The sequence below is a fragment of the Caretta caretta genome, chromosome 4, assembly GCF_965140235.1.
Source record: "Caretta caretta isolate rCarCar2 chromosome 4, rCarCar1.hap1, whole genome shotgun sequence".
Taxonomy (NCBI): Eukaryota; Metazoa; Chordata; order Testudines; family Cheloniidae; genus Caretta; species Caretta caretta.
The window spans coordinates 20614655-20638919 of record NC_134209.1 but is presented as its reverse complement, the minus strand read 5'-3'; the positions used below and the strand labels follow the sequence as shown (position 1 = coordinate 20638919).

At 49.9% G+C, this 24265-nt stretch overlaps 1 protein-coding gene across 2 annotated transcripts in view; it reads left to right on the top strand.

Moving 5' to 3' along the window:
- The window catches only part of RBPMS (RNA binding protein, mRNA processing factor), a 140452-nt gene that overhangs the window by 14203 nt on the left and 101984 nt on the right, over positions 1–24265 (top strand). For both annotated transcript variants that reach the window (XM_075127441.1, XM_075127440.1), the window contains exon 3: positions 19757–19834. In XM_075127441.1, the coding sequence (XP_074983542.1) occupies positions 19757–19834 (78 nt within the window). The remainder of the gene's footprint in view (positions 1–19756; positions 19835–24265) is intronic.

Sequence of the window (24265 nt, the reverse complement as noted above, 5' to 3'; positions counted from 1 at the left end):
GGGGAGACGTGTGGGACTTTCCCAGAGCAGTCAGAGCTAGGAGAAGAACTGGTGGGATGGGTATGGTGGGGAGGGCCAGGAGGACCTAGCTGAATTCAGGAACTGGGTGACGCATCATAGATGAAATTCTGTGCAGAATACAAGGTCCATCCCGCATATGGGAAGGAAACATTTTACACTGACAACTGCTGAATGAGCAGCAAAAGATCTTGGCCTCATGGAGAAGGGACCATGCACACAAGAGGCTTTCTGAAGAGCTAATAAGGTGCTAGGCTGTGCTAAGGAGGAAATAGAGAATACGAATGCAAATATTTTGTTGCTGCTGTTTAACAGCCAGAACATCCCAGGTGTACTGTAGTCTGCAGTCGGGTCCAGGATCACTTTGTCTCAGCCAGAGATGCAGTGTGATGACCTGTCGGCACAACAGACTGGGGTAGCCAGGGTCGGAGTGAGGTGTAGGGAGAAGTCTGGAGGATCTGGGTCCGGGCCCCAGTCCTGCGCTGCAATCTACTGGCATGGGGGTGGCACTAGCCGATTGCATGGCACAACTGGGGCCTAATAGGTTAGCGCCTGCTGCCTCGGTGCAAGCATACCATGGGAGTGACCCAGCCAGGCATAGGCAGCGTTTGAAAGCAATATTCTATTGGAGAGACTATAGTTTGCAAACTCAGTTTAAAACATTTTGCCCTCCACCGTTCCGGCTGGCCAAGCTCGGGTTACAATGCGTTAGCCTGACCTGCTTTAAAGCATGGCTGGAGCCTCCTTGTGGGTTGGACGAGGACAGGGCAGTGCAGGAGTTGAGTTTGCCGTTCTCTTCTAGGCCCCATTTCAACCCACTGTCCCAAGTTTGCCCCCAGGCTCCATAAAATTTGACCTAAGGCCAGAGAAGAGGCTCTGGCTGATTCTGAATTGAATCAGTAAAATCAATTTTTAGGAAGTGTAAGAATTTTCCATATTTCAAAATCTCAAATTGCCTTTTTATGTCCCTAGAAGTGGGGCTGAAAGAAAAGTGTCACCTCTTAGCCACTGCACCAACTCCTGCTACTCGTCTGTAGCTCGAGATGGATGCAGAGGCAGCTGTGCGTGTGTGTGAGGGCCTCACAGCGAGGCCTGGGATTCACAAATGGAAACAACACCGTGGGCCATACTTTGCTGGGGTGAATAATCCAAAGTCTTTGCTCACCACCTCCTCTCTCTGCCAGTTACAGTTCCTGGTCTTTCAGTTCTAGCCAGACACACTCAGAGATTGTTTCATTTTCAGTCATACAAGGAGTGAAGAATTTTTATTCAAGTTGGCAACTAGGCCTCCAGTATTAACTGCACCTTGACGCAAACCCCACTGCATGTAGTCTACATGCAAATGTTCACTGACCATGTAACCACAACACACACGGCTGCAGGATGCTTTCCCAGGGGCTCCAAGTCGTACATTTTACACATGGCAGGTATAACAGCGGCACGCTCGGTCTGCTGATGCCTGCGGCCGGCAGCTGCCATGGTATGTATAGTCAGCTACACGGCATCATCATAACCAAGCACACAAGCTCAGAGGCATCATCAGGCAGTTGGGTTTCGGTACTTTTCCTCCACCCTGTGATAAGCTTAAGACACCAACGCCCTGTGCTTATACATTTGCAATGGGAGCTGATATTTATGGTCATCACTCCAACCCTGCTAAAGCGCTTATCTTGCCAAGGGGTCCATGCAGGTGAGCCGTGTGATACAGGAGGGCCAGGGAGCAGTGGGAGAGTGCTAGAGGGGAAATAGATAAGCTCAAGGCTAATTAAGGTGTGGGTCCCTGTAGAGGAGGAAAGGTGGCTGCAGGTTAATTAGAGCACCTGCAGTCAATTAAGGCCGGGTGAGGAACCTAATACCCCCCCCTCCCCCCGCGTCAAGCAGACAGAGGAGGAGGAAGGAGGACTGGAGTGTGTTGAGAGATTTAGAAGATCTGAGAATTGAAGTAAGGGAGACCCTGCCCCAGCAGGACAGGGAGACTCCCTTCCCCCCAGCATCTAAGGACTGAGGGTAACCCCACCTAAGGGGGACAAGGGTAAGAAACCCACAGGGGTTGAGAGGGGCTGGGATTCAGAGCGAGGAGCAAACCCAGACCCCTCGCCCGCTTCCCTCCTCTGCCACCTTCCCAGGCTAGTAGCGGGCCTTCGGCACCCAAGAGCAGGGGCAAAGGGTGGCATCTTAGCTCCCCGCCAAGAAAAGCGCAGGACCCACCAGACTAAAATTGGCCATCTTGCCACAGCTGGGTGCAGGAATCACTGGGGAAGGTTGTTATGCAGGAGTCAGCCTAGATGGGCATAAAGGTCCCTTCTTGGAATCGATGAATCTGTGAAAACCCAGCTTGGAGCAGAGCTAGTTTTGCCCGGTTTTTGATTCTTACAGTTTTCGCTCCTCCGCTGTCACAGTAACAGCGCAACGTCTGCTGTCGGTTTGAAATGCTGCGACAGGACGATCCATCCCTCTGCTCTTCTTGCATTAGGCCCCCTAGCAATCCCTTCTTCACGGTCCTGAAAAGTACCATGAATTGCAGAATTTCCCCCCAGTTAATGCCATTGCAAGCCTGTGCTCTGTCAGCTGTGGTTTCTGTGGTCCTGCTTTATTTCTGGGGCTCAGCCGCTGTCTGGGGAGGGAGCCATGATTGGTCACTCTCTTCTCTGGCCTGCGAGACGTTCCCAGGGTAAATTAACACCGCTCTGAGGACAGGGGCTGTCAGACTTGAGTCATTTATTTTATTAGGCTTTTAAAAAAGATTTATCTCTGGAGCTTTTTTCACTCCTTTCCTATGGACTGTGAGGCCCCTGGATGCTCTCTGCAGATAAGGCAAAACCATCCTAATTTCCATGTAAAATCTTTGTCTTTTTCAATGTTTAACAAAACCATTTGCACAGTGTGTCAAGAATTATTGCGGAGAAACTACTATTTGTGTATCGTCTCCACTTCATTTTTATAGGTGCCAACTCCCCACTCCTATTGGAACCTTAACATAGCAGGTTTACAGAGTATTTTTTATGTAGGACCTACACTAATTGCTGGTTTAATCCATGCAGGAGGGTGCTGTGTAATTTAACAATGGAATAAAGAACAAATTTCCTGTGGTCTGTATGTAAATCTTCCATACAATTTGTGGGCTAGATGATCTGAGTGTTTCCCTTTTAGATCAGAAGGGATGTTCTCCTGACTTCTCCACCAACGTCATGTATTGCTATGCTGCATTACACTGCTGATACACGTCCGGGCATCTACTGCCTTGACCATGTGTCTTTTTATTACTGAAATCAAAACCAGTCTACTTTCCACATTTCACTAATGTCACCACGTAGGTCTGATTTCAGCTGAAGACACTTCAAACCAAATGCACAGACCCCCATCTGCCACGCCAGGCCCCAAGTGCTGTTGCTCACCCCCCGCAGTACAAAGCGGGGATAGGGCACTGCCATGCCAATCTGGTCACATTTCACAGCCACGCCATACAACTTAAGCCTCTACTCTGGGGGAAGGAAGTGGAGAAGCAGGCCCATAAAGTTGCAGCCGTTTCTGAGAAAACGTTTGCACCCCGTCGAGATGTTGTTACTAATCGTGACATTTCTTTAAGACTTTGTGGAAAGGTAGCTCATTTTAGTAGCAGAACAGGTGATTCCCTGCACATGGTCATGTACTTTACAGTTACCTCCTGCTGGATCTAGGGAGCATGAGCAAATTCCACAAGAGTTTCTCCGGCTTGCCCCAGAGTTTGAACGCCCCAGACGCATGCAGCGGGAACTGAGCGTGAGTGAAATACAGTGCACTGACAGCTGTTGTCTCACTTCCAGGGCTGCTCCTCTGGGGCTCTTGGGGTGACCAAATATCAAGTGTGAAAAATCGGGACGGGGGTGAGTGGTAATAGGAGCCCATATTAAAAAAAAAAAAAAAAAAGCTCCAAATATTAGGACTGTCCCTATAAAATCGGGACATCTGGTCACCCTAGGGGCTCTTCCTCTTGTAGCTTCTTGATGGAGAGGATTAGATGTGAGTGGCCATGTCTGCAGGGTCTGTTAAGATCTCCTAATCTTCTGCACCGTAGAAGCCTGAGCAAAACCAGACAAGCCCAAAATCTAACTTTAATGTCTGTGTGTGCAGGCTGTGGGGGCGTCTGCAGAAGGGAAATGTGGAGCTTTGATTAAATTAGGCCATAGAAATACCTGTCCCCTCCTGCCCCAAATGCTGATGATCTGATGGGCTCAGAAGAGAGGTTCTTTTTGGTATAGACACCAGATAAGAGATCCTTTAAAGATCACTCCTAACCGGCACTCCCCCATCTTCCCTCCTTGACTAACACTGCAGTATAATTTTGTAGTTTAAAACTTGGCTGACCTGAATTTGAACTCTCAAAGAAAACAAGGCATTATTAAAGAGATACCATGGCTTTCTGAGGCCTAATTTTAGAGGACTTCTCAGAACTTTTCTCTCGAACAAGTTGTAGGTCAAAATTATAAAATCTATGTTGAGCTGCAGAGGATCTGAATTTCAGGATTTCTTTGGGTCTCTGGGATTCTTTCTTAGGATGATAGAGTCTTAATATTTGATCGTTTTTTGGGTGAAAACCCATTCTGTTTTTTCCAGTGCCACAACTGCAGGAGAGAACCAAGCGTCAGTTGGATTTTCTGGGGGAATTTTGGTTATTTTTGTGTGCCACTCCCTCGGATATGGGTCTGATTCTGCTACAGGTACTCCATGAATAACCGAGTGAGGTTCTACTCGCATGAGTAAGCCTGGTAGAGTCTGACCCTATAGCGCTACCCGTCCCTTGTGCTTTTAACTAGCAGGAGCACTGAGCTGAAGCGTGGACTGGAGAGGAGAAAGAGTGACCAGAATGTCTCTTTGGGGTGTCCGGTTCCAGCTGTATTTTTTCATACTGTTTTCAGCATTGCCCATTGGTACGTCTCATAATATGTGGTGATTTCCCTGAAGTCCTGGCTCCCGGAGTCCTGGGATTATGTGAAAATCTTGGCTTCCATTTTAAAAATATATGTTTCTAGCCCTTGTGGATGCAGAGAAAAGCTTGAAAATCTGACCCGAGCCTGACCTAAACATCCAAGCACCAGAGAGAAAAGAAAAAAGAATCCAAATGAATTATTTTTTTTTAAAAACATCTTGCGATATTTTAGCCCATCCCTTAATTTTCTGAGGGCAGGCTCGTGATTTTTGAATGTCTGGGGCTGGCAATCCTCGCTTTACAGCAAGGGGCTCACTGGTAAATGTGATTTTAAAAGAAAACTCTGGTGTGATGGAAGACATTTTAGCCACTTTACATCATTGCAAAGGAGACAAAATCACTAAAACAAAGCACCCAGGATGAGTGAATAAGTGCTGGTTTGTATTATTAATTGATTTAAAAAAAGAGAGAGAGAAATAGTGATCTATCAAACAGGAAGCAGCTGGCCTATCTCCTGGGTAGATGAAGAATGAAAGAATTCAGGGCCAATTAGAAAGCCGGGGGGGGGGGGGGGGGAGGGAGGGCAGGGAGTCAAAGTTCTTGTACACGATACACTGTTTTTTTCAATATTTTGGGTGAAAAAAATTTCTTTTGTAAATTTACCTTTTAACAACTTTCCAACTCCAATTTCTAATAGCAGCCAAAAGGAGCTGAATGTTCTCCACCCCCATCCACTTCCCGACACCAGAGCTCCTAGGATGGGCCGTGACTGGGGCACCAGTAATTCTCACAAGGGCAGCTCCCAGGCAGTCCGGCCTTGCCCAGGTCACTGGAATGCTACATGGCATTTGAAATGCCTGCTGGATTGTTTTATTCCATTCAGCTGGGGGGGGGGGGGGTCCAAATGTTGCCCAGGTGCTGTGCCCCTTCACCCAGCGTGGGGAGCGGACCTGGAGAAAGACGGCTGGGGTTCATGAGGTTGGGGCACTAGGGTCCAGACATGCAAAGTCCAGTCTGCTGGCTCGCTTGCCACGCGGCCCTTGCATGTATCCCTGGCCTCGCAGCACACGAGATAAAGCTCTTTCGCCTCCAGCCCCTGACAATACACAGTGGGCAGGGCATGGAGCCAGATGTATATGCTCAGACACGGAAACAGCCCTCCCCTATGCCCCCTTGTGCAGATTATCCTTCCCCCTTCAGGAGTCACCGCAGGAGAGGGCTGCTGCCCTGTAGTCCTGTGTGAGCCGCCTCCAGGGGCAGCGTCTTTGGAGGGGGCATGGGCGCAGTGAGTCCGAAGTCCCTCCACGACAGATACCAGTCTGCTATGGCTGGGACAGCTTTGCCCTGAACCAGGCCGTCCGCTTTTCAGCCCGAGAGCCTGTGTGCGTCGTGCTCGTTCCGATGTATGTGCAGGTCATTACAGCTGCTGCTTTGGACACACGCATGAACCTCCGTTTAGCGCTGGGGATCGGCCGTGTGTAAATGCAGATAAAGCTATGGCTCTCGTGGCAAGTGAACGAGAATCACGGTAAACTGTGCTACAGGCATGTATATGACCCTTGCAGACTAACATCCCACGTAAATGCTGACAGAGACCCATTGGGATTGGCTCTTTCTCCTTTTATGGTGATTTTGACATCTCCCACAACATTTCTGGCCCCGGGCCAGGGAGATTATAGATGAGATTACAGCACGCCAGCTTCTCGGCGAGCTAGCCATCTTTCCCGGGGCTTTGTCCAGATGTCCCCTGATGAACTTCTGTAAAGATCTCAGCAGCCACCAATGTCTTGCTTGTCTGGATTTGCTGCAGGCCGGCCAGGCCAGAGAGTCGACAGACCTTAACAGCAAGTAGGGCACTCAGTGCTATGGGAGGGGGGAATCCCCCTTTGTTCTCAACAAGAGACCCCGGGTGCCCACACTTCTGACAACCAGCCGCTCTAGGTAGGTGCCAGCTGAGCTTTTGGGGAAGTTGGTGGCAGAATGTGGGGGCCGGGCCCTTCTGAAAACCTGTTTAGCAGGCAGAAGCCAGGGCCACATTACCGTACCGACATCCTTCTGCGATAACAGAGGCAGTACTGTGCTACCCGAGGGCCTGCCGGCTTTGGCGTTGCCCTTTGCGTGTGTCAGAGAGCAGGATGTCGGCAGCTGTGCCTAGTGGTCGGAGCAGGAGTCCACGGCCAGGAATCAGGGCAGAGGCCAGCTGCCAGAGCCGAAGGCAGAGGTGAGGAATCGGAGCTGAGGGTCAGAGTGAGGCAGGGTGGGGAACAAGCAGACACAGGAGCAATCGCAGCCATGGACAAATGCTTTGAGCTGCCACCGAGCTGCTGCCGGGCCTAAGAGCCAGTTTGGTGACTCTTCCCACCCGTCGGGCGGTGCCGCTAATCGGGGGAGGGGATCCCTTAGCAGTGGGCGGGCTTCCGTCCACCCACTTCCTGGATCCCAATAGGCTCCCTCTGCTGACACAGTTGCCCTCTCTTCCCTTCTGCCACTCAGCTCCCAGGCAGGGCCCAGCAGCAGGGGAAAAAAAGCTCACATTGGCTCCTGGAGGGGGTGGGACAATTTGTTTAATTGGAGATGGCAACAGTTGCTTGACAATTTTGTATCTATTTGCTTCCTTGGCATGAATAGACTGGTGATGACAAGAAGGCTAATAGCCTTGCTGTGTGATTTTCTTGCAAGTCTTGTGATTTTGGGTGCATCTCTCAAACCCCAGCTTCTGGAGCCTTGGGATTTGGGGAGAATCTCAACTTTCATTTCAGAGAAAAATTTCTGCCAGGCCTTGTGAGAAAAGCTTGAAAACATGACTCAAATGCTACTCCCTAAACACTCAGAACCCAGAAAGCAGCTACAAAGAATCAACATTTGTTATTTTTAAAAATCTCGTGATTGGGTTAACAACCCCATGATTCTGGGGCCTGACGCCTGATTTAAAATGTTTGGGGCTTGCTGTGCTGCATTCGGTGTTTTTACCTAGCCTCTGTGTGCACTTTATTTATGGCTACAGCCACATCAAGTTTCAAGTGTTAAAACCATTTGCAGATTAGCAGGGTAGAAAGGGGCATCTGACACAAGGTGTAACATTCTCCAAAGGAGTCATTTCAACTCCTTCAGACCCCTAAATACAGACTGCACTTGCTTGCAACTTCAAAGGGAGCAAAATCTGTACCCTGAGCCTAAGTGGTGCAAATTCACTTAATAAACATGTGAATAACAATAAAGGGTTTTAAACTCTGCTTTAACTGAAAATCTCAGCTGCCCAATAATGATGGAGCTGTTTAATGAGGCCTCCCTAATTATTCTGGAACGACTGAACGGTTGTGTAAGTGATGGCAGGCTAGAGGGCCAGAAATGTTTTCTGTACCGGTTAGTTTTGTTTTTCTTGATTTCCTGGAACAAACTGAAAGTCTTGTTGCATTTTATTGAAGCCATTAATCTTCTGTCCCAATACGCTGGGTAGTTTTCCAGAAAGGAAGGAATAAGAAATGAAAATAAGCTTGGAACAAAGATAAAATTCAAATTAATTTCATTGTCGACTCTCAACCCACACACTCTACTTTGGAACTCTTCCTTCTTCAAGGGGCTGCCAACACTCACTCGAACATTTCCCGTACCGCCGCCCAAAGCTGCTGCATTCCTTGCCCAAATCCTTTCTGTGTGGGAATGGGCCAGCCCAGCCCTGCCCCGGGAGGGCATCCCCGCTCTCTGGTTCCCACTGCAAAGAGGACACACAGCAGGGGTCTCTTTGGAAGGGAAGTAGCAGAGTGAGGTGATGAGGTTACTGGATGCTTGTATCAATAGCCAGCAGAGTTGGTAGCTGCAGTGAAAAAGCCAGCGGCGTGGTGTCTAGAACCACGCGTCTCCCCACTTGGGCAGCGCTGCCAGTTATCAGACTAACATCCGCCTCTCAGGCTGCACCTGCCGCTGTCCTCCAGCCCTGGTCATGCTGGTTGGGCTGCTCTCAACCCCAGGGCGAGCACCCACAGAGTTGGGGCGGGGATCCAGAAGAGAGGCCCAGGAAGGGCCCAGTTCTGCCCCCTGTCTGAGAAAGGTGCTGCTCAGAGTGAGGGAGGGTGGCAGAATCTGGCCCTAACATCCGAGGCAGGAGCATAGCCCACACCAGTCAGGAAAGCCTCGATTCTCCAAGCCAGGATTCCATCGCCTTCGCTCCAGCACTGAGAATGGCCCAGCTCATGCTCACCATAAGGCCCCTTCATACTCGCAGAAAGGGGCCCTAAACCAACTGAATCTGTCTGCCAAGGAATTCCCTCAGTATTAGGGACTTCCCTGGCAAAGGCTGCCCTAGCCTGCTTCAGGTGCAAAAGGCAAGAGATCGGGGAGGTGCCAAGTGGCTACACACCTCTGTGCTCGGCTCAACTCCAGCACTGGGGGCTGTCTGGCCCAGTGATGATTCCCTAAGGGGCTGGGTCTCCTGTGTTTGTGGCATCTATGAGGACGATTAATAAGACTGGGACTGTTCCGCTTGGAAAAGAGACGACTAAGGGGGGACATGATAGAGGTCAATAAAATCATGACTGGTGTGGAGAAAGTAGATAAGGAAGTGTTATTTACTCTTTCTCATAACACAAGAACCAGGGGTCACCAAATGAAATTAATAAGCAGCAGGTTTAAAACAAAGAAAAGGAAGTATTTCTTCACACAACGCACAGACAACCTGTGGAACTCTTTGCCAGAGGGTGTTGTGAAGGCCAAGACTATAACAGGGTTCAAAAAGGAACTAGATACATTCTTGGAGGATAGGTCCATCAATGGCTATTAGCCAGGATGGGCAGGGATGGTGTCCCTAGCCTCTGTTTGCCAGAAGCTGGGAATGGGCGACAAGGGATGGATCACTTGATGATGACCTGTTCTGTTCATTCCCTCTGGGGCACCTGGCACTGGCCACTGTTGGAAGAGAGGAAACTGGGCTAGATGGACCTTTGGTCTGACCTAATACAGCTGTTCTTATCCTGTTGCTCGGCTCTGTATCAGTTATTCTGTAACCCGTGTAATGCACAGTGTGAGATAAATTGTAGCACCAGTACCTTGGGCTGGGGGGCGGTTAGGCCTAAATGACCTTGTTACAAAGCATCAGAACAAATCTCTGAGCGGAGCCTCCGAGTTAGGTTATTAATGACAGAGCTAGCTTACATATTACAGAGCTGGAGGACGGGGTGAAGTGCTGTGGGCTCTGGCTGGCAGTACAATTGTAATTACAAAGGGAAGGGATTGTCAGGGGTCAGTAACTCTGGCTGCTGATTGCGGGGAAGATCTGGATCTAATATTAACTGGAGTCTCTCTTGTTTGTGCGCTGCAAGTTGAAACCATTCGACATCAAAGGACGGAGGAGCAGGCCGGGTCCAGCCGAGCCAATGAGGACTAATAGGGCGTGAGGTGAAGCCCAGCATTCCTGAGCAGCAGTAATGTCAGGGGACAAAGGACTCAGTCTTGCTCCTTTGACTTAGTTCCTGATGACTTCATTTGGGGGTCACTGAGGTAGGAGTGATTAAAAAAGGAATCCTGTGAGGCCTGTCTGTGGAAGGAATGAGTTTCCCTCAGCGATAGGTCCCAGGGTATGGATGGTTCCCCGCCGCACTGGAGATAATTTCACAAGACAACAAATATGCTCAAGGCCCTGCAGGAAGTGCTGCAGTGGGCAAGTGGGGACTGACTGGGTTTGGATCCTGGGTGTTCACCCTGGACCTGGTTGAGATCATAGGTGAAGTGCGGTAAGTGGCTCCACCTTGTCACCTGAAGACATCCCTCCAAAGTCCAACGTTGGCCCTGGGCATCCTGGATGGGATCTGGACCCCTGTGATAAAACTGGCAAAGTTCCCATCAGCTTCCGAGGGGGCAGGATTCCCCCAGTGGCTTGTCCACACTAGATGTGATGTTTCCATTCTGCACACAGCCAAGGCTTGAGAGCCTGTGGTTGCTCCGAGGGGCAGTTCAGGGTGATGGCTTGGACTCATAAACCTCTCAGTGCTTTGCTCTCTTTGTACATTAGTTGGATACCGTAAAAGCCCAAATCAGCTTAACTCTGCCCTTCCCCCCCTTGCTTCTCCTCGCCCAGCTCATTTCCCATGCACTTTAATGCTCGCTCCGTCATGCCTGCTAGTTTCTGTCATGAATGAGGTAGGGCATCCCCCTTCCTCGTGACTGCTGCTGGTCACCCGTGGCCATGCCCTGCTCTTTCCAGCTACTGGCGCCCTGTCTGGGAGAGTCTGCATGGAGACTTCGGGTGTGGAAAGCTGGGGTGTAACTCTGCAACGCACTAAGCGTCTATGTGGACCCTGCTAGTGCGTGCCAACAGTGCGGTGGTGCACATGGCTGTACTTGCATTTCAAGCAGCGGTAGGTCCGTGCATGCCAGGGAACTGTGAGTACGTGGCAGCAGGCTCCACGTGGACAGGGAGTGTGTGGCAGGCTGGAGGTGCCGAAGATGCACACCTGGGCTTGCCATGCACCATGTCTCCCTGTGGACAAGCCCAAAGTCAGTGTCTCGGGCGTGAAGACGCATGGGCAACCTTAACTTGGGCATTTCCTGGCTCAAACTGCAACCGGAGGCCGAGAGGTTCCGAAATAAGAGCCTAACTCTGAAGTCAGTGGCCCGATTGTGAAAAGAACTGAGAAACCAGCAGTTCCCATTGGCTTCAGTTGGAGCTTGGCACATCTGGAAGGGAGATGACTGACGTAAAAGCAGAGGAAATGAGGTGGCATTACCATAGCATACAGCGGTTGGTTAGACCATTACTGGAGTCTGGGTCCAGTTCTGGTGTCTGCCCTCTGATGCAGACGGTGAAAACTTGGAGAGGGTTCTGACGAGAGCCTCAAAAACAATTTGTGGGCTAGAAACCTGCATTTTACCCCATTCGAGCCATTGGGAGCTCAGCGCTTTGAAAAGTGAGGCCGCATGATTTAGGTACCTAAACAGAAACCTAGGCACCTGGTTTTGAGAATCATCCCCCTGGTGTACGAAAGCAAAGACCTCAGTTTGCATCAGCCCAGTCTTGCTGTGGTGCCTTCTGTGTGCGCTTGTATGAAGCTTCCTGATTAAAGGCAGTTTTATGACTCGATAAAAGCCCATTAACGGACTAAAAAGTGGAGAATGCCATAAAGCACAGGCAGAAAGATTCCCTGTGTCTGTCTGTCATGCTGGCACAGACGGCAGCAGCCCTGCGTGTCTGTTCTGTGCCTGGCTTGTCTCTTCCAGGTTTCACCACAGCCCGTGGACTTGCTCTGGGTCTCTCAGGTCTTTCCTCGATGGGCTAATAGACCTGGATTGTGCACTGTCATGTCTTACTGACAGATATCAAATGAGCTACCCCAAGCATTATCCCCACCGTTAACACAAGAGCTGTATGCACCAGGCCAGTGTTGTATAGCCAGACCAGGATACCCGTCACCGTTTAATAGCTGTCTGCCTGTAGGTCAGCCAGGGGTTATTTGTCATACAAACCAGGTCTGCTCACACTCCAGAACTAGCCAGAGATTTTGATAGATATCGGTTATCTGCATGGGAAGAAGCAAATGTAAAGAAGAGAAATTGTCCTGACTTGGCAATTTTATGGGCATCTGAGCACACGAGCTTGGATGGGGGCTGGGCTGGCTGAGCATTTTGCTAAAAGCGGACATTCCTTTCCTCCACCCTAGGCAGCCTTCACGCCAGTGCAGCCCTCTGCTGACTCCCTGTGTCACCTTGGCCCGCTTCCGCTAAGGTCTGTAGGCTCCTGACTTCCACTGTAATCAGTGACAGTTAGGAGCCTTTGTGGATCTGGGCCTTCATCCCCCTGTGCCTCAGATCCCATCTATGCCATGGGGATAACAGGTCAGCCCTGCCTGACGGGTGTGTGAGGATAAACCAGGGGTGGGCAAACTTTTTGGCCCGAGGGCCACATCGGGGTTCTGAAACTGTATGGAGGGCCGGGTAGGGAAGGCTGTGCCTCCCCAAACAGTCTAGCCCCTGCCCCCTATCCGCCCCCTCCCACTTCCTGCCCTGTGACTGCCCCCCTCAGAACCCCCGACCCATCCAACTCCCCCTACTCCTTGTCCCCTGACCGCCCCCGCCCGGGACCCTCCATTCCTAACTGCCCCCCTGGGACTCCACCCCATATCCAACCCCCAGCTGCTCCTTGTCCCCTGACTGCCCCACCCCCTATCCATACCTCCAACCCCTGACAGACCCCCTGGGACTCCCACGCCTATCCAATCCCCCCTGTTCCCCATCCCCCGACCGCGCCCCCGCAGAACCTCTGCCCCATCCTAACGCCCCCTGTCCCCTGACTGCCCCCCGGAACCCCCTGCCCCTTATCCAACCCCCCCGCTCCCCACCCACTTACCATGCCGCTCAGAGCACCAGGACTGGCAGCCACGCGGCCCAGCCGGGGCCAGCCACGCCCCCGCACTGCCTGGCAGGAGCTCGCAGCCCCACTGCTCGGAGTTCTGGCAGCATGGTAAGCTGAGTCTGCAGGACAAGGGAGGGGCTGGGGGCTCGCCTTCCCGGTCGGGAGCTCAAGGGCCGGGCAGGACGGTCCCGGGTCCCAGATGTGGCCCGCGGGCCGTAGTTTGCCTATCTCTGGGATAAACACATTAAATATGGCAAGGTGCTCAGAGAGAAAAAGATCCCTCCCTAGCCTCTTTGCCTGTCTAGCTTTCCTGTTGTCTGTCAGGACACACTGATGTTTGTGCGCAGTCAGACAGACACACAGGCTTGACAGGCTGGGATGGTTTCAGTTCCTTACCCCTAAGTTTCAGTCGTCAAGGAAATACTAACTGGGATTTGGTGTTTACTGGGTGGACAGGCATGGGAGAGGCCAATCAATTCCACAGTGGTGTGGAGCTAAATTGCTGGAGAAGCCGATGAGGGGCGGGCATCACTGTGACCTTTCATATCTGGCAGTAGCAGAGAACAGAACATGCTCACCTATTCCCCTGGCTGGAAGTTGATTAAAAAGCCACATCTTTGTTAGATAACTTGTATGTTCCTTTATTATTCCCTGTTCCCTCCTCAATTTATAGATACTCTGCTACTGCTCAGATAGTCCACCTCAGATTCACAGGTGGGGTGGAGTAAGATTTTTACTGGGGGCTGAGTTTGCTGATATTTGGCTTGCACATGAATGGAGAAGCCTGAATCTTGTTTCCACACAGAATACGTTTGCAGAGAGAGCAACGGTTTCCTTGTGTTGAGGTCAGCTTACCTCAGTGCTGACCCTCCCCTTCATCGAGCAATAACACAGGGATCTAAAAACTTTTGCGGTACTTTTCAGGCTGGATAGAACTTTCTTTGGCAAGCTGCCATGGGTCAAACAGCTGAGATGAACTCCGATCCTCCTCTTGTGCACAGCAGTCATGTGTCCCTGGAAACTGGAAATGTCCCTGTTCCAGGGCATGTCTGGGGATCCTTGTTGGTTACGTGCATTTGGTCCCCTGTCTCTGTGACCCCTGCAGAGTTGCTGCACCAAGGAGCCTCTGTCCAGGGGAGCCGGTGAAACTGACAACAGACTGGTGGGGTGCATGTGTATTTCAAGGCCGGTCACCCTCTGACACTCTTTCCCAGTCCCAGCGGCAAGGCCTCTGAGTCAGTCTCCCCACCCAGTCTCACCGTCTCTCCCTTCAAGGTATTCTCGGTAAGGCTACCAGCCTCCCTGTGGAAATGTAAACATGGGGCTATTTTAAGTGCTGGCAAACAGCTGGGTGAGTTTGTCACATTCCTGTTCCAGCTTCCACCGCGACATGCCAGCGGCTGAGTGGTAAGGCAGATGTGTTTCTACAGGCAGACTCGTGGGCCGTGGCCTATGGGCAAGGAGGAGTAAGGGCTGAAAGATCTCTTGGGAGCAACATTGTAACAGCCCGCAGATCGGTATATGGACTTGTGACTCATGGGCCAGACCCTCGGGTGGAGTAAATCGGCCCAGGCGTCAGTGGAACTCCAGCTGATTGACATCATTTGTGGATTTGACCTATTGACTCCAGTGGACTGACTGGCGGGGAAGTGTGTTGTAGAATAGCCCTGTCCTGTTTGACCAGGAGAATGTAAAGACCAAAGGTTCCCCTTTAAGAGGCGGGCATCTCAAGTGCAATTCCCCCTCTTCTGACTGTCCCTATTGGCCTTTCCATCCTCTGAGTGTGTATTCGAGTGTGTCCCTGGCCTGAAGGAAAGGCACTGATAGCAAATCTCTTTGGAGTGCTGCAGGGGGAGTGAGCGAATTCAGGGTTGGGGAAGAGTGGGTGTTCTGAACAAGCGTTCATGTCTTTCAAACTAGCCTCAGAGAGGAGTGTTTCACACAGACATTTGAGATATGACTTCAAGGAAGATGCAAGTTACTCCTCAGTAAGGAAGCAGATTATGAGGAGATTCCCCACCTAGAGAAGAAAGAAACGTATAGCTGAAAATGCATCTTTCCATGATTAAATGTCAGGATGTACCTTGAATTAAAGACAAGGACCTTACCACATTTGCCAAGGGCTGGTCTACACTGGGAACTTACACCTGCATAGTAATTACACCTCTGAGAGGTGTAGCGATGCCAACCCAACTCCCGGTGTAGACAGCGCTAGGTCGATGGAGGAATTCTTCCATCCACCTACGTGCTACCTTTCGGCGAGGTGCATTACCTCCCACCTCTCATCAGTGTAGGCACTGTCTATACTGAAGTGCTTACAACATGCAGCTGCAGTGGTTTAAGTGTAGACATAGCCTGACTAACAGTCAGGCTAAGGAGAGGATTTGGCGACTATCACATCCCATTGTGAGAACAAAAAGTGGGTTTTCAGGGTTTATTTACCCAATTGCACTGCCAGGGAGACCACATGCACCTAATCTCTCTAGGATGGTAATGAGGTTATATATAACATGGTGTGATCCTGTCCACAGAAGTGATGATTTAGGCAGATCACTGTCAGGGCATTATTTTAGAGTAATATGATCTACTAACAGTCTGATTTGCTGTATTGATGGGAGCTGAAGACTTCCGAAGGGTTCATTGGGTAGGTTCTAATTTCCTAATTAGCAGTAAGAAAAGGAGTACTTGTGGCACCTTAGAGACTAACCAATTTATTTGAGCATGAGCTCAAATATCTGATGAAGTGAGCTGTAGCTCACGAAAGCTCATGCTCAAATAAATTGGTTAGTCTCTAAGGTGCCACAAGTACTCCTTTTCTTTTTGCGAATACAGACTAACACGGCTGTTCCTCTGAAACCTGTCATTATGCAAGGCACTAATTAGCAGTGTATTCTGGAAGCAACATTCATTCGAACTGTCCTCATCTTTACGAGGGGGCACCCTGGCTAAGGCTGTGTCCCTGCTCTCAGGCCTTTCTAAGCATAAACAGCGGTGCAGAAAAACCCTGGGAACATTTTTAAAAGGAAATTGTAGTAAATCAGGATGTGCGATTTAAAGGGTGCTGCTCTATCAGAGAAGTGAGGTTTTTAAACCAGTCACATTCAAAACATTGAAACTGTCCGTGATCCCTTCCACATTCTTGGAGCACGAAGTGGTTTTGGTTTGCCTTTCGCAGGGCATGTCTACACTGCCCCGCAGTTCAGACTATGGAGATGTGAATAGCAGTGTGCACCAAAGTGCTGCTCTGTGTCTCCCCTGTGTGGACACTGTGGACGTGAACTAAAATTAACTTGTTCCGGGGCTAAGTTTCAAAGAGCCAGCAGGCATTGTTTTCAGAACAGTGGTTCTCCTTGTAGATTCTCCGGCACATCTTGTTTTGCAGGCAGCGTGGGAAGAAGCTATCCTGAAATGGAAGGCTGCACTCTGTAGAGTAGCACCTCTTCAGAAGAGGATTTTTAGCAGTACGGCGTTTTCAATGAATGACTCACACGAATCACAGTAGCTACGCTGCAGCTAGCTTATGAATAGGACCCTACCAAATTCACGGCCATGAAAAACGCATCACAGACAGTGAAATCTAGTCTCCCCCTGTGCAATCTGGTCTTTTGAGTGCTTTTACCCTATACTATACAGATTTCACGGGGGAAACCAGTGTTTCTCAAATTGGGGGTCCTGACCCAAAAGGGAGTTGCAGGGGGGTCGCCGTATTGCCACCCTCACTTCTACGCTGCCTTCAGAGCTGGGCGGCCGGAGAGCGGCGGCTGCGGCTCTGCAGGCAGCCATGCGGAAGGAAGGGTGGCAATACTGTACCATGCAAACCTTACTCGGAGGCTCTGCCTTCAGAGCTGGTCTCCCGGCCAGCAGCCGCCTCTCTCCAGCTGCCCAGTTCTGAAGGCAGGGCCGCAGCCAGAAACAGCACAGAAGTAAGGGCAGCCATACCGCAACCCCCCCTACAATAACCTTGCAACCCCCCCACCCCGCACAACTGCTTTTTGGGTCAGGACCCTACAATTACAACACCATGACATTTCAGATTTAAATAGCTGAAATCATGAAATCAACCATTTTTAAAATCCTATAACCGTGAAATTGACCGAAATTGACCAAAATGGACCATGAATTTGGTAGGGCCCTACTTATGAATGACAGTGCTTCAGAAGGGGCATCTTGCTGTTGTCCGTGCGCTCCAGTTCATGTTCAGGAATTATTCTATAGCCCTCTTCTATGCCAAGAGTTGCTTGGTGCAGGATCCTGGGTCCGGGCATGAGTGATAGCAGCCTAAAGGCTGTTTTCACTTGTGACAGCCAGCTGTGGCCCCCAAGGGACTGTACTGGGTTACAAATTGGTGCAACACAGGAGCACGCCACTCCTATGCTGGGTGCCGGCAGGGGAAGTTGGGACAGGAACCAGCTATGCCAGCATTGCATCCACTGAGAATTCCCAGATACTGGGGCATTCTTAGCTGGCCAGGTGGAGCCAGATCCCAGCCAGGGTGTACCCCTATTTTATTCCATTCCATAGAGATTCTTATACCGCCCTCACCCCTGTAGTGGCTGAGCACCTTAGGGGAAAGCTGCTGGAGCAGAGGAAGAGAACCAAGCCCTTTGGAGACACCCCATGTGTAGCCTTAGGGCTTGGCAAGCACCCTTCCATGTTCTCTGCGAGAGCACTTCCCACTCTTGCCGAGTGCAGTGTGGTTAACAGGCTGAGACTTGGATCTGCCATATGAGCGAGTGGGTTTCTAGTCCCAGCTTGGGGAGCCCAGGAGGCCTTGCCCAGCACTGCGGGTTGTGCAGGGAACAGGATCATCATCATCAGCAGTAGGGTTTCCAAAAGCACGTGAGTTAGGTGCCTTAGTCTGCTTAGGTGCCATTGAAAGTCCCACTCTGCAGCTGTCTGCATTCTGAGGTGCCCGACTTCCTTTGGGAATACGGCCGTTGTCCCCAGCACAGTGCACTTCCCCATGGCCAGTGAGCACTGTGATGGGGAAAGCAGCTGCTGTGGAAGAGGAGGATCCGGGTTTGTGTCCTGGCTGACCGTTGCCCGCTGTGTGTGGAACACTGAACGGGGCAACGCATGGACTGAATACACAGGAAATGCCATCGTGAGCCAGTTAGATAGATCACACACCCAGCAAACCTGCCTGAAGTACACAAAAGTGAGGAAACGGAAATTTAAGCCATCCAACAGTACAGACTCTCTGCTGTAATTTGGATTATAAACATAATAGTACAAGCACGCATCTTACCATTCCCACAAATACCCTCCACCACAGGCGCCCTGTCACCATGATTCTGCCTCCCATTATCCATTCGTCATGCACACCCCGTTCCCAGATTTCGTTCCAGGGTTGTGGGTGGGTGGTGCAGTAGCTGATTCTGCTGGGAGATGGTAGCCTGGCAAAGGGGTGTTACAGAATGGCAGTGAAGAAGTCTGATTGAATGCTGGTATCTCTACGGGCAGAGTTAAGGGTGCAGATTTTTTGTGTATTAACTTCCTAGGTTTTTTTAATGCTTGAATTGGAGAGGGGTTGGACAGGAGGGGGCTACACCTCTAGGGGAGTGGGAGAGAAGTGCCGCTGCTGGCGGAGAAGATTTTATCCCTCAGCAGCTGCAGGTGAAAACTTCTCCATTGTAGGATAAAGTCTGAAAGAAAAAGTCTCCAGCTCCTGATGGAGAAGGTTCTGCATGCACCTGGCTCCAGTCAGTCAATCAAGTTTCTGTGTGCCCAGCTGTGCTCAATCAAGGTTAGGTGCACAGTACATACATTTTCAGTTCTTGCATGAATCGTAGTTAAAAGTGACCATCAGTCCAAATTCTGGTTTGTAAATAGCTGTTGCACAAGATCTACTCAGGACCCACTTCTCGTCCACGTGCTGCGTGGCGAAACAATGTGTTTAAAGCAGTATCTGTGCTGCTATATAGAGGAACCAAACAAACTGTAGAGAAAATGAAAGGACCATAAAAATCTCATCCGGTCTGGCTTTTAACACCAATCGGCCACCTACTTTTAGGGGAAACCAGGAATTCATGACCCATTCCAAGCCCAATTTAAAACTCCGCCTTAACTATGGAGTCACCAGCCAGGAGTCTTCATAATGCTGAGGGATTTTCATGTGCTGCCAAAAACAAGCTAGACCGTGTGAACCTCAGACAGGCAATGGCGATTGTCAACCACTCATAACAGCCGTATCTGGACAGAATTTCCCGAGGCCAGCAAAAGGCACCTTCATGACCCAAGGAACAGTCCCCTGCCAAATTTCAAAGAGCTCCTGCAGACCATGTGAGTGTTAAAACTCTTCAGAAAAAGGTCAAAAGAACCTTTAATAGTGCATTTCTGTCCTTTCCCACCAGGCTATAGGAGGCATCTGTGTTTACACCTGAAGCGAGTTTTAATTAGGTTCTTCGTACAGATTGTCTGGATTATTTCAAAGCCTGCAGTAGATTTTGGATGCATATCTCAATTGCATGTTTGTCTTTGTTGATTTCTAGGTCCGGACTCTCTTTGTGAGCGGTCTTCCCCTCGACATCAAGCCGCGGGAGCTCTACTTGCTCTTCAGACCCTTCAAGGTACTGTTTGCCTGCCCTTCAGGGATCTGAAAACACATGTACTCCTCAGAGGAGCGTATTGCTGTATCTGACACACTTCTCCACTAACGTGGCCACGTCATTATATAGCTAGTGTCAAAAGCGGGTGCAAGAGATGTGAGTAACACCAACGAATGGCTGAGTATAGAGTGGCGAGAGGTGTCTCAAGGTGTGAGCCAGGGGTCAGGAATAGATTTGGTCTTAGTTAACGTATTCATTAGACAACTACCAATTGGCCAAAGGTGGGCTTGTGGGATGGGGCTCAGGAAGTCTGGGTTCAGTTCGAGGTCTTGCCATGGAGACTCTGTGTGCCATTGGACCAGTGGTTGGGGCCTGATGTTCTGTGGAGCTGCAAATCCCATTGACTTGAGTTGGGGATGCTCAGCACATCTGACAATCAGCCCTTCATTAATGTGTGCCTCATTTCCCCACCTTTAAAATGGGGGTATCGTTCCCTCCTTATGTCACAGGGATGTTGAGAGCCTAAACCCATGAATGTCGATGATGCGCTCAGATACGGAGCTCTTTGGAGCCACAGAAATGCCTATTATGGGGTAGTTAGTGGCAGTGATGCCTCGTTCAAACCAGACTCTACTTTACACTGAAAACAAGAGTTCATCCTCTGCTTTTCAGATGAAACAGAGCCTGGCCAAGAGTTTCAAAGGCCGGGCTCCTAAATCGATGTTCAGACATCTAACCAAGGAACTTGATTTTCAGATGTGCTGAGCGTCCAGCACCCACTATTGACATCACTGGACACCGCTTAGAACTTTAGAAAGTCTGGCTACCTTTAGATTTCTGGGGTTTTTAAATCTTGGCCTGAGATCGAAGTGGGCAACATGTATTTGAACTTGTAATGCATGTGGTGTAGCACGATTGAGTGGTGTTTGGAGCTCATTGTACTGTACTAACATAAAGGCAAGCTATGGGTGTAAGATTTCTCTACTATATTTGGTGCTAGGTAGCATGATACTAAATATGCCAGGAAGCAGGAATAATTCAGGCAGTAAATAAATGACTACAGGTCTAGAGAGACTGATTAAAATAAAAGATAAAAGCTAACTCTGTATAGTTTGTACTCATTCTTGTAAGGTGTAAACACCAGTGGGAGAGGAATTATTTAAGATGGTACAGGGAGGTCAAACTGAAAATAGTTAGATAATATTAAGGAGACAAGGTGGGTGAGTGTGATGGGGTGCAGTAGGCCCAGAGGCTCCCTGCTGAAAGCCTCAGGATCCTGCCACACCAATCCCAGGAAAGAAGAAGTAGAGGAGTCCTCCAAGCAGCCTAGAGTGGCTGCAGAGGGCAGCCAATCAGGGCCCAGGAGGGCAATATAAAAAGGAGCTGCCATGCAGCCCATACTCAGTTCCTTGCTGGAGCCAGAGGAAGGCAGATGGTGCTCCTGGCTGGCCAAAGGGAACTGCAGCACCACGGACAGCTCAGTGCTGGCACACAATGGTGCGTGACTGCTATACTTAGGGTCCCTGGGCTGGGACCCAGAGTAGAGGGCAGGCCTGGGTCTCCCCATAGGTCACTGGGGAAGTGGCTCACAATTAGACAATGATATACCTCCCAGAAGGGGATCTGAGCTACTCAGTGGCCCAGCTGGGATCCGAAGGTTCCAGAGAGGCAAAAAAACATTGCCTCCAGGGAGGAAGCCCTGGAGGTATGACCCGACCTAATTGCCAGAGCTGGGACTGTTTAAAGACTGCAAATACACCTGACCAGAAGGGGTGCTTGTGAGAGGTGGACGCCACGTTGTTACAGTTCATCTTTTATTGGATCAGCCTCTGTTGATGAAAGAGACAAGCTTTTGAGATAATATGGAGCACAGAAACATGTGGGCTACAAGTATCTAGGGCAGGAGTATCTAGTACCTGTGGCCCATCACCATGGCATCTGAGCACCTTCCCTGTAAAATCCATGATGATTTCTTTGTATTGTGGTAGCCCCTGTGGTCCCAGCCAAGGTGGTGGCTCCATTGTGCTGAGCTCTGGACAGAACAGAACAATCCCTGCCCCAAAAACCCCACAGTTTAAAAGACAAGACAGACAGAGAGCTATCAAGCAATTTGTCAAAGCCCCAGTATAATGTTGGATGTAACAACCAGAACTGGCCAGGAATTTTTTTTGTCAGAACGTTTTTTAGTCAGAGATGCCGATTTGTTGAAACTAAAACTTTTAGCAGGAACGTACCGAGTTTACAAAACTTTGCTCATGAAGTTTCTCAGGTCCAGGATGGAATTTCTGGCCAGAGTGTGAAAGAGCCCCCAGAACAGCCAGTAACCCAGTGGGCATTCATCTGAGATGTAAGAGATACAGGGTAAGTCCCCGCTCTGCCATTCTCCCTCGTGCCAGGTGAGTGGCTGTTGGCCATTTTGGGGCAGGTCTCTCAATCTCTCCTGCTGGAGGCATAATTAAATTGTCATTGGGCCAGAGAAAGCAAGACCGTGATTGGCTCCATAGGCTGATGATTAGGGTGCTCATGTGGTAGATGGAGAGTCAATTCCCTGTGTTTCTCACATTCCAGGTGAGCAGCCTGACCATCAGCCTGTAGAGTCAGTGTGTGTCTCTCTCTCTGCCCAATGAATATGAAATATCCATACCATGCTGTATAACAGCTCCAGTAGGAGAGGTCAAGAAGCCCACCCTTGAATAGCCCGGTGGTCAGGCTACTCAGCTAGTATATGGGCGGCCCAGATTCAAGTCCCTGCTTCCAATCGGGCAGAGCAGGGAATTGAACCAGGGTTTGCCACATTTCAGGGTAGCACCCTGACCAGGGGCTATTGGCCACTCTGGGTTCAGGCTCTCTCTGTTTCATCCCCATGCAAAAGGGGGGAATGTTTTGAAATCTTGCCAAGTTTCATGCAATGAGAAATCTATTTCCACGCCAGGTCTATAACAACTCCTTTCCCCACCTACCCTCTGTCCAGCTGCCAGTCAACGTCCTTCACTACCCTTATTCACCCCAAGTCCCCTCTGTCTACCCACCCTGGCCCCATAGGGAAACACTCCATCTCACTCTAGTTGGAGGAGTTTAGAAACTAACCTGCCAAATTGTGAGAAGATCCCATCCGCTGCCCATCCTTGCCTTCTATGCGTGGTTTGTATAAGAAGGAGCAGCTACTGACTACATCTGAGCTGTACCCCAGGCCTGCACTGACCCCTGTGAAGGGGTATCAAACCCTGCACCAGCATGGGAGGGGTTAAGGAGCTGCTTTGGGCTGGAAAGTCCCAGCCCTCCACACCTGCCGCCAAGCCAGGGCTGGAGGAGGAGTTAAAAGGAGGGAACTCCACTGGGATGGGGGCAACTGGCTGTTGAGCGCCCCAGCACCCAGACAGAGGGCTGGCAGCCAGCAGCGCCTCTGCCCTTGTCAAAGTAGGACAAGAATCCCCTGGGCTAAGAAGGGGAAAGGGACTGACTTGCATTGGGGACACAGTGGACTCTGGGGTGGACTGCAATGGTACCAAGGCCCTCGGGATTAAGAGAAGCTAGTATCCTGATGGAAGCTGCCTTTAGGTTTTCTTTCTCTTCCTTTCCACCTTTATTAAACCTTCATCCAGTGTTGAGATAAAAGTAACATCAATGGTGTCATGGGGGAAATTTGTACCCCAAAGGCATTCAGAAACCAAGAACAATCCTTCAGTGTTTTAGGTGAAAACACTTTATTTAACGAGCAAATTGAAAGAACTAGCAGGAGTCCCCTTCAGCATAAGCCTATATGCAGTTTTCACACATCAGCATTGATGTGGAGTGGTCAGTGCATGCAAAGTCACTGTGTTCTCCACACTGTTTGCACTTCTTCTGGTCAGCAGTCCTTGGGCAAGTATGGCAGCATCCACTGTCGAGTTTGCCAGATGCTCCAGTGGTGGCTGGTTTTCAATGGTAGCCAGGAGACAAGAGTGCTGCTTTGATGGGCATGGTGAGATGATGGGTATAGAAGATTCTTCTCTTTATACGTGCACCTACAAGTTATTCTCCTAGACTGGTAAGGAACAAGGCGTTTTCTTTGTCTTGGTCAAGTGTGGTGCCAAATAAGATTGTCACTGATCCAAACAATGAAATTTGCAATGCCAACAACATCAAGCATGTTGAAGAAAAGAACCATTGACCACTTATTTATCTTGCGCCTGTAGGAGTGCATTCTTGCAAGATGGTCCATGTTAGCAGCACCACTTTTAGTGTCCGTGTAGTGGAAGAACTATTTCTTTTTTGGTCTCCTTCTACAACCTAGTCATGATGCATCGTCGACAGCATTATTATCAACTTGCCCTTCTTTGGAACCTTCTTTGGAACCAGGCTGAGTGGCTCAGCAAACCCAAATCCTAATGACCGTTATTCTCTGCTGTCATGTGGATGCATCTTATTGGGTATAGTCTGGCTTGTTCCATCAGATTGTTCTAACGCAGATCA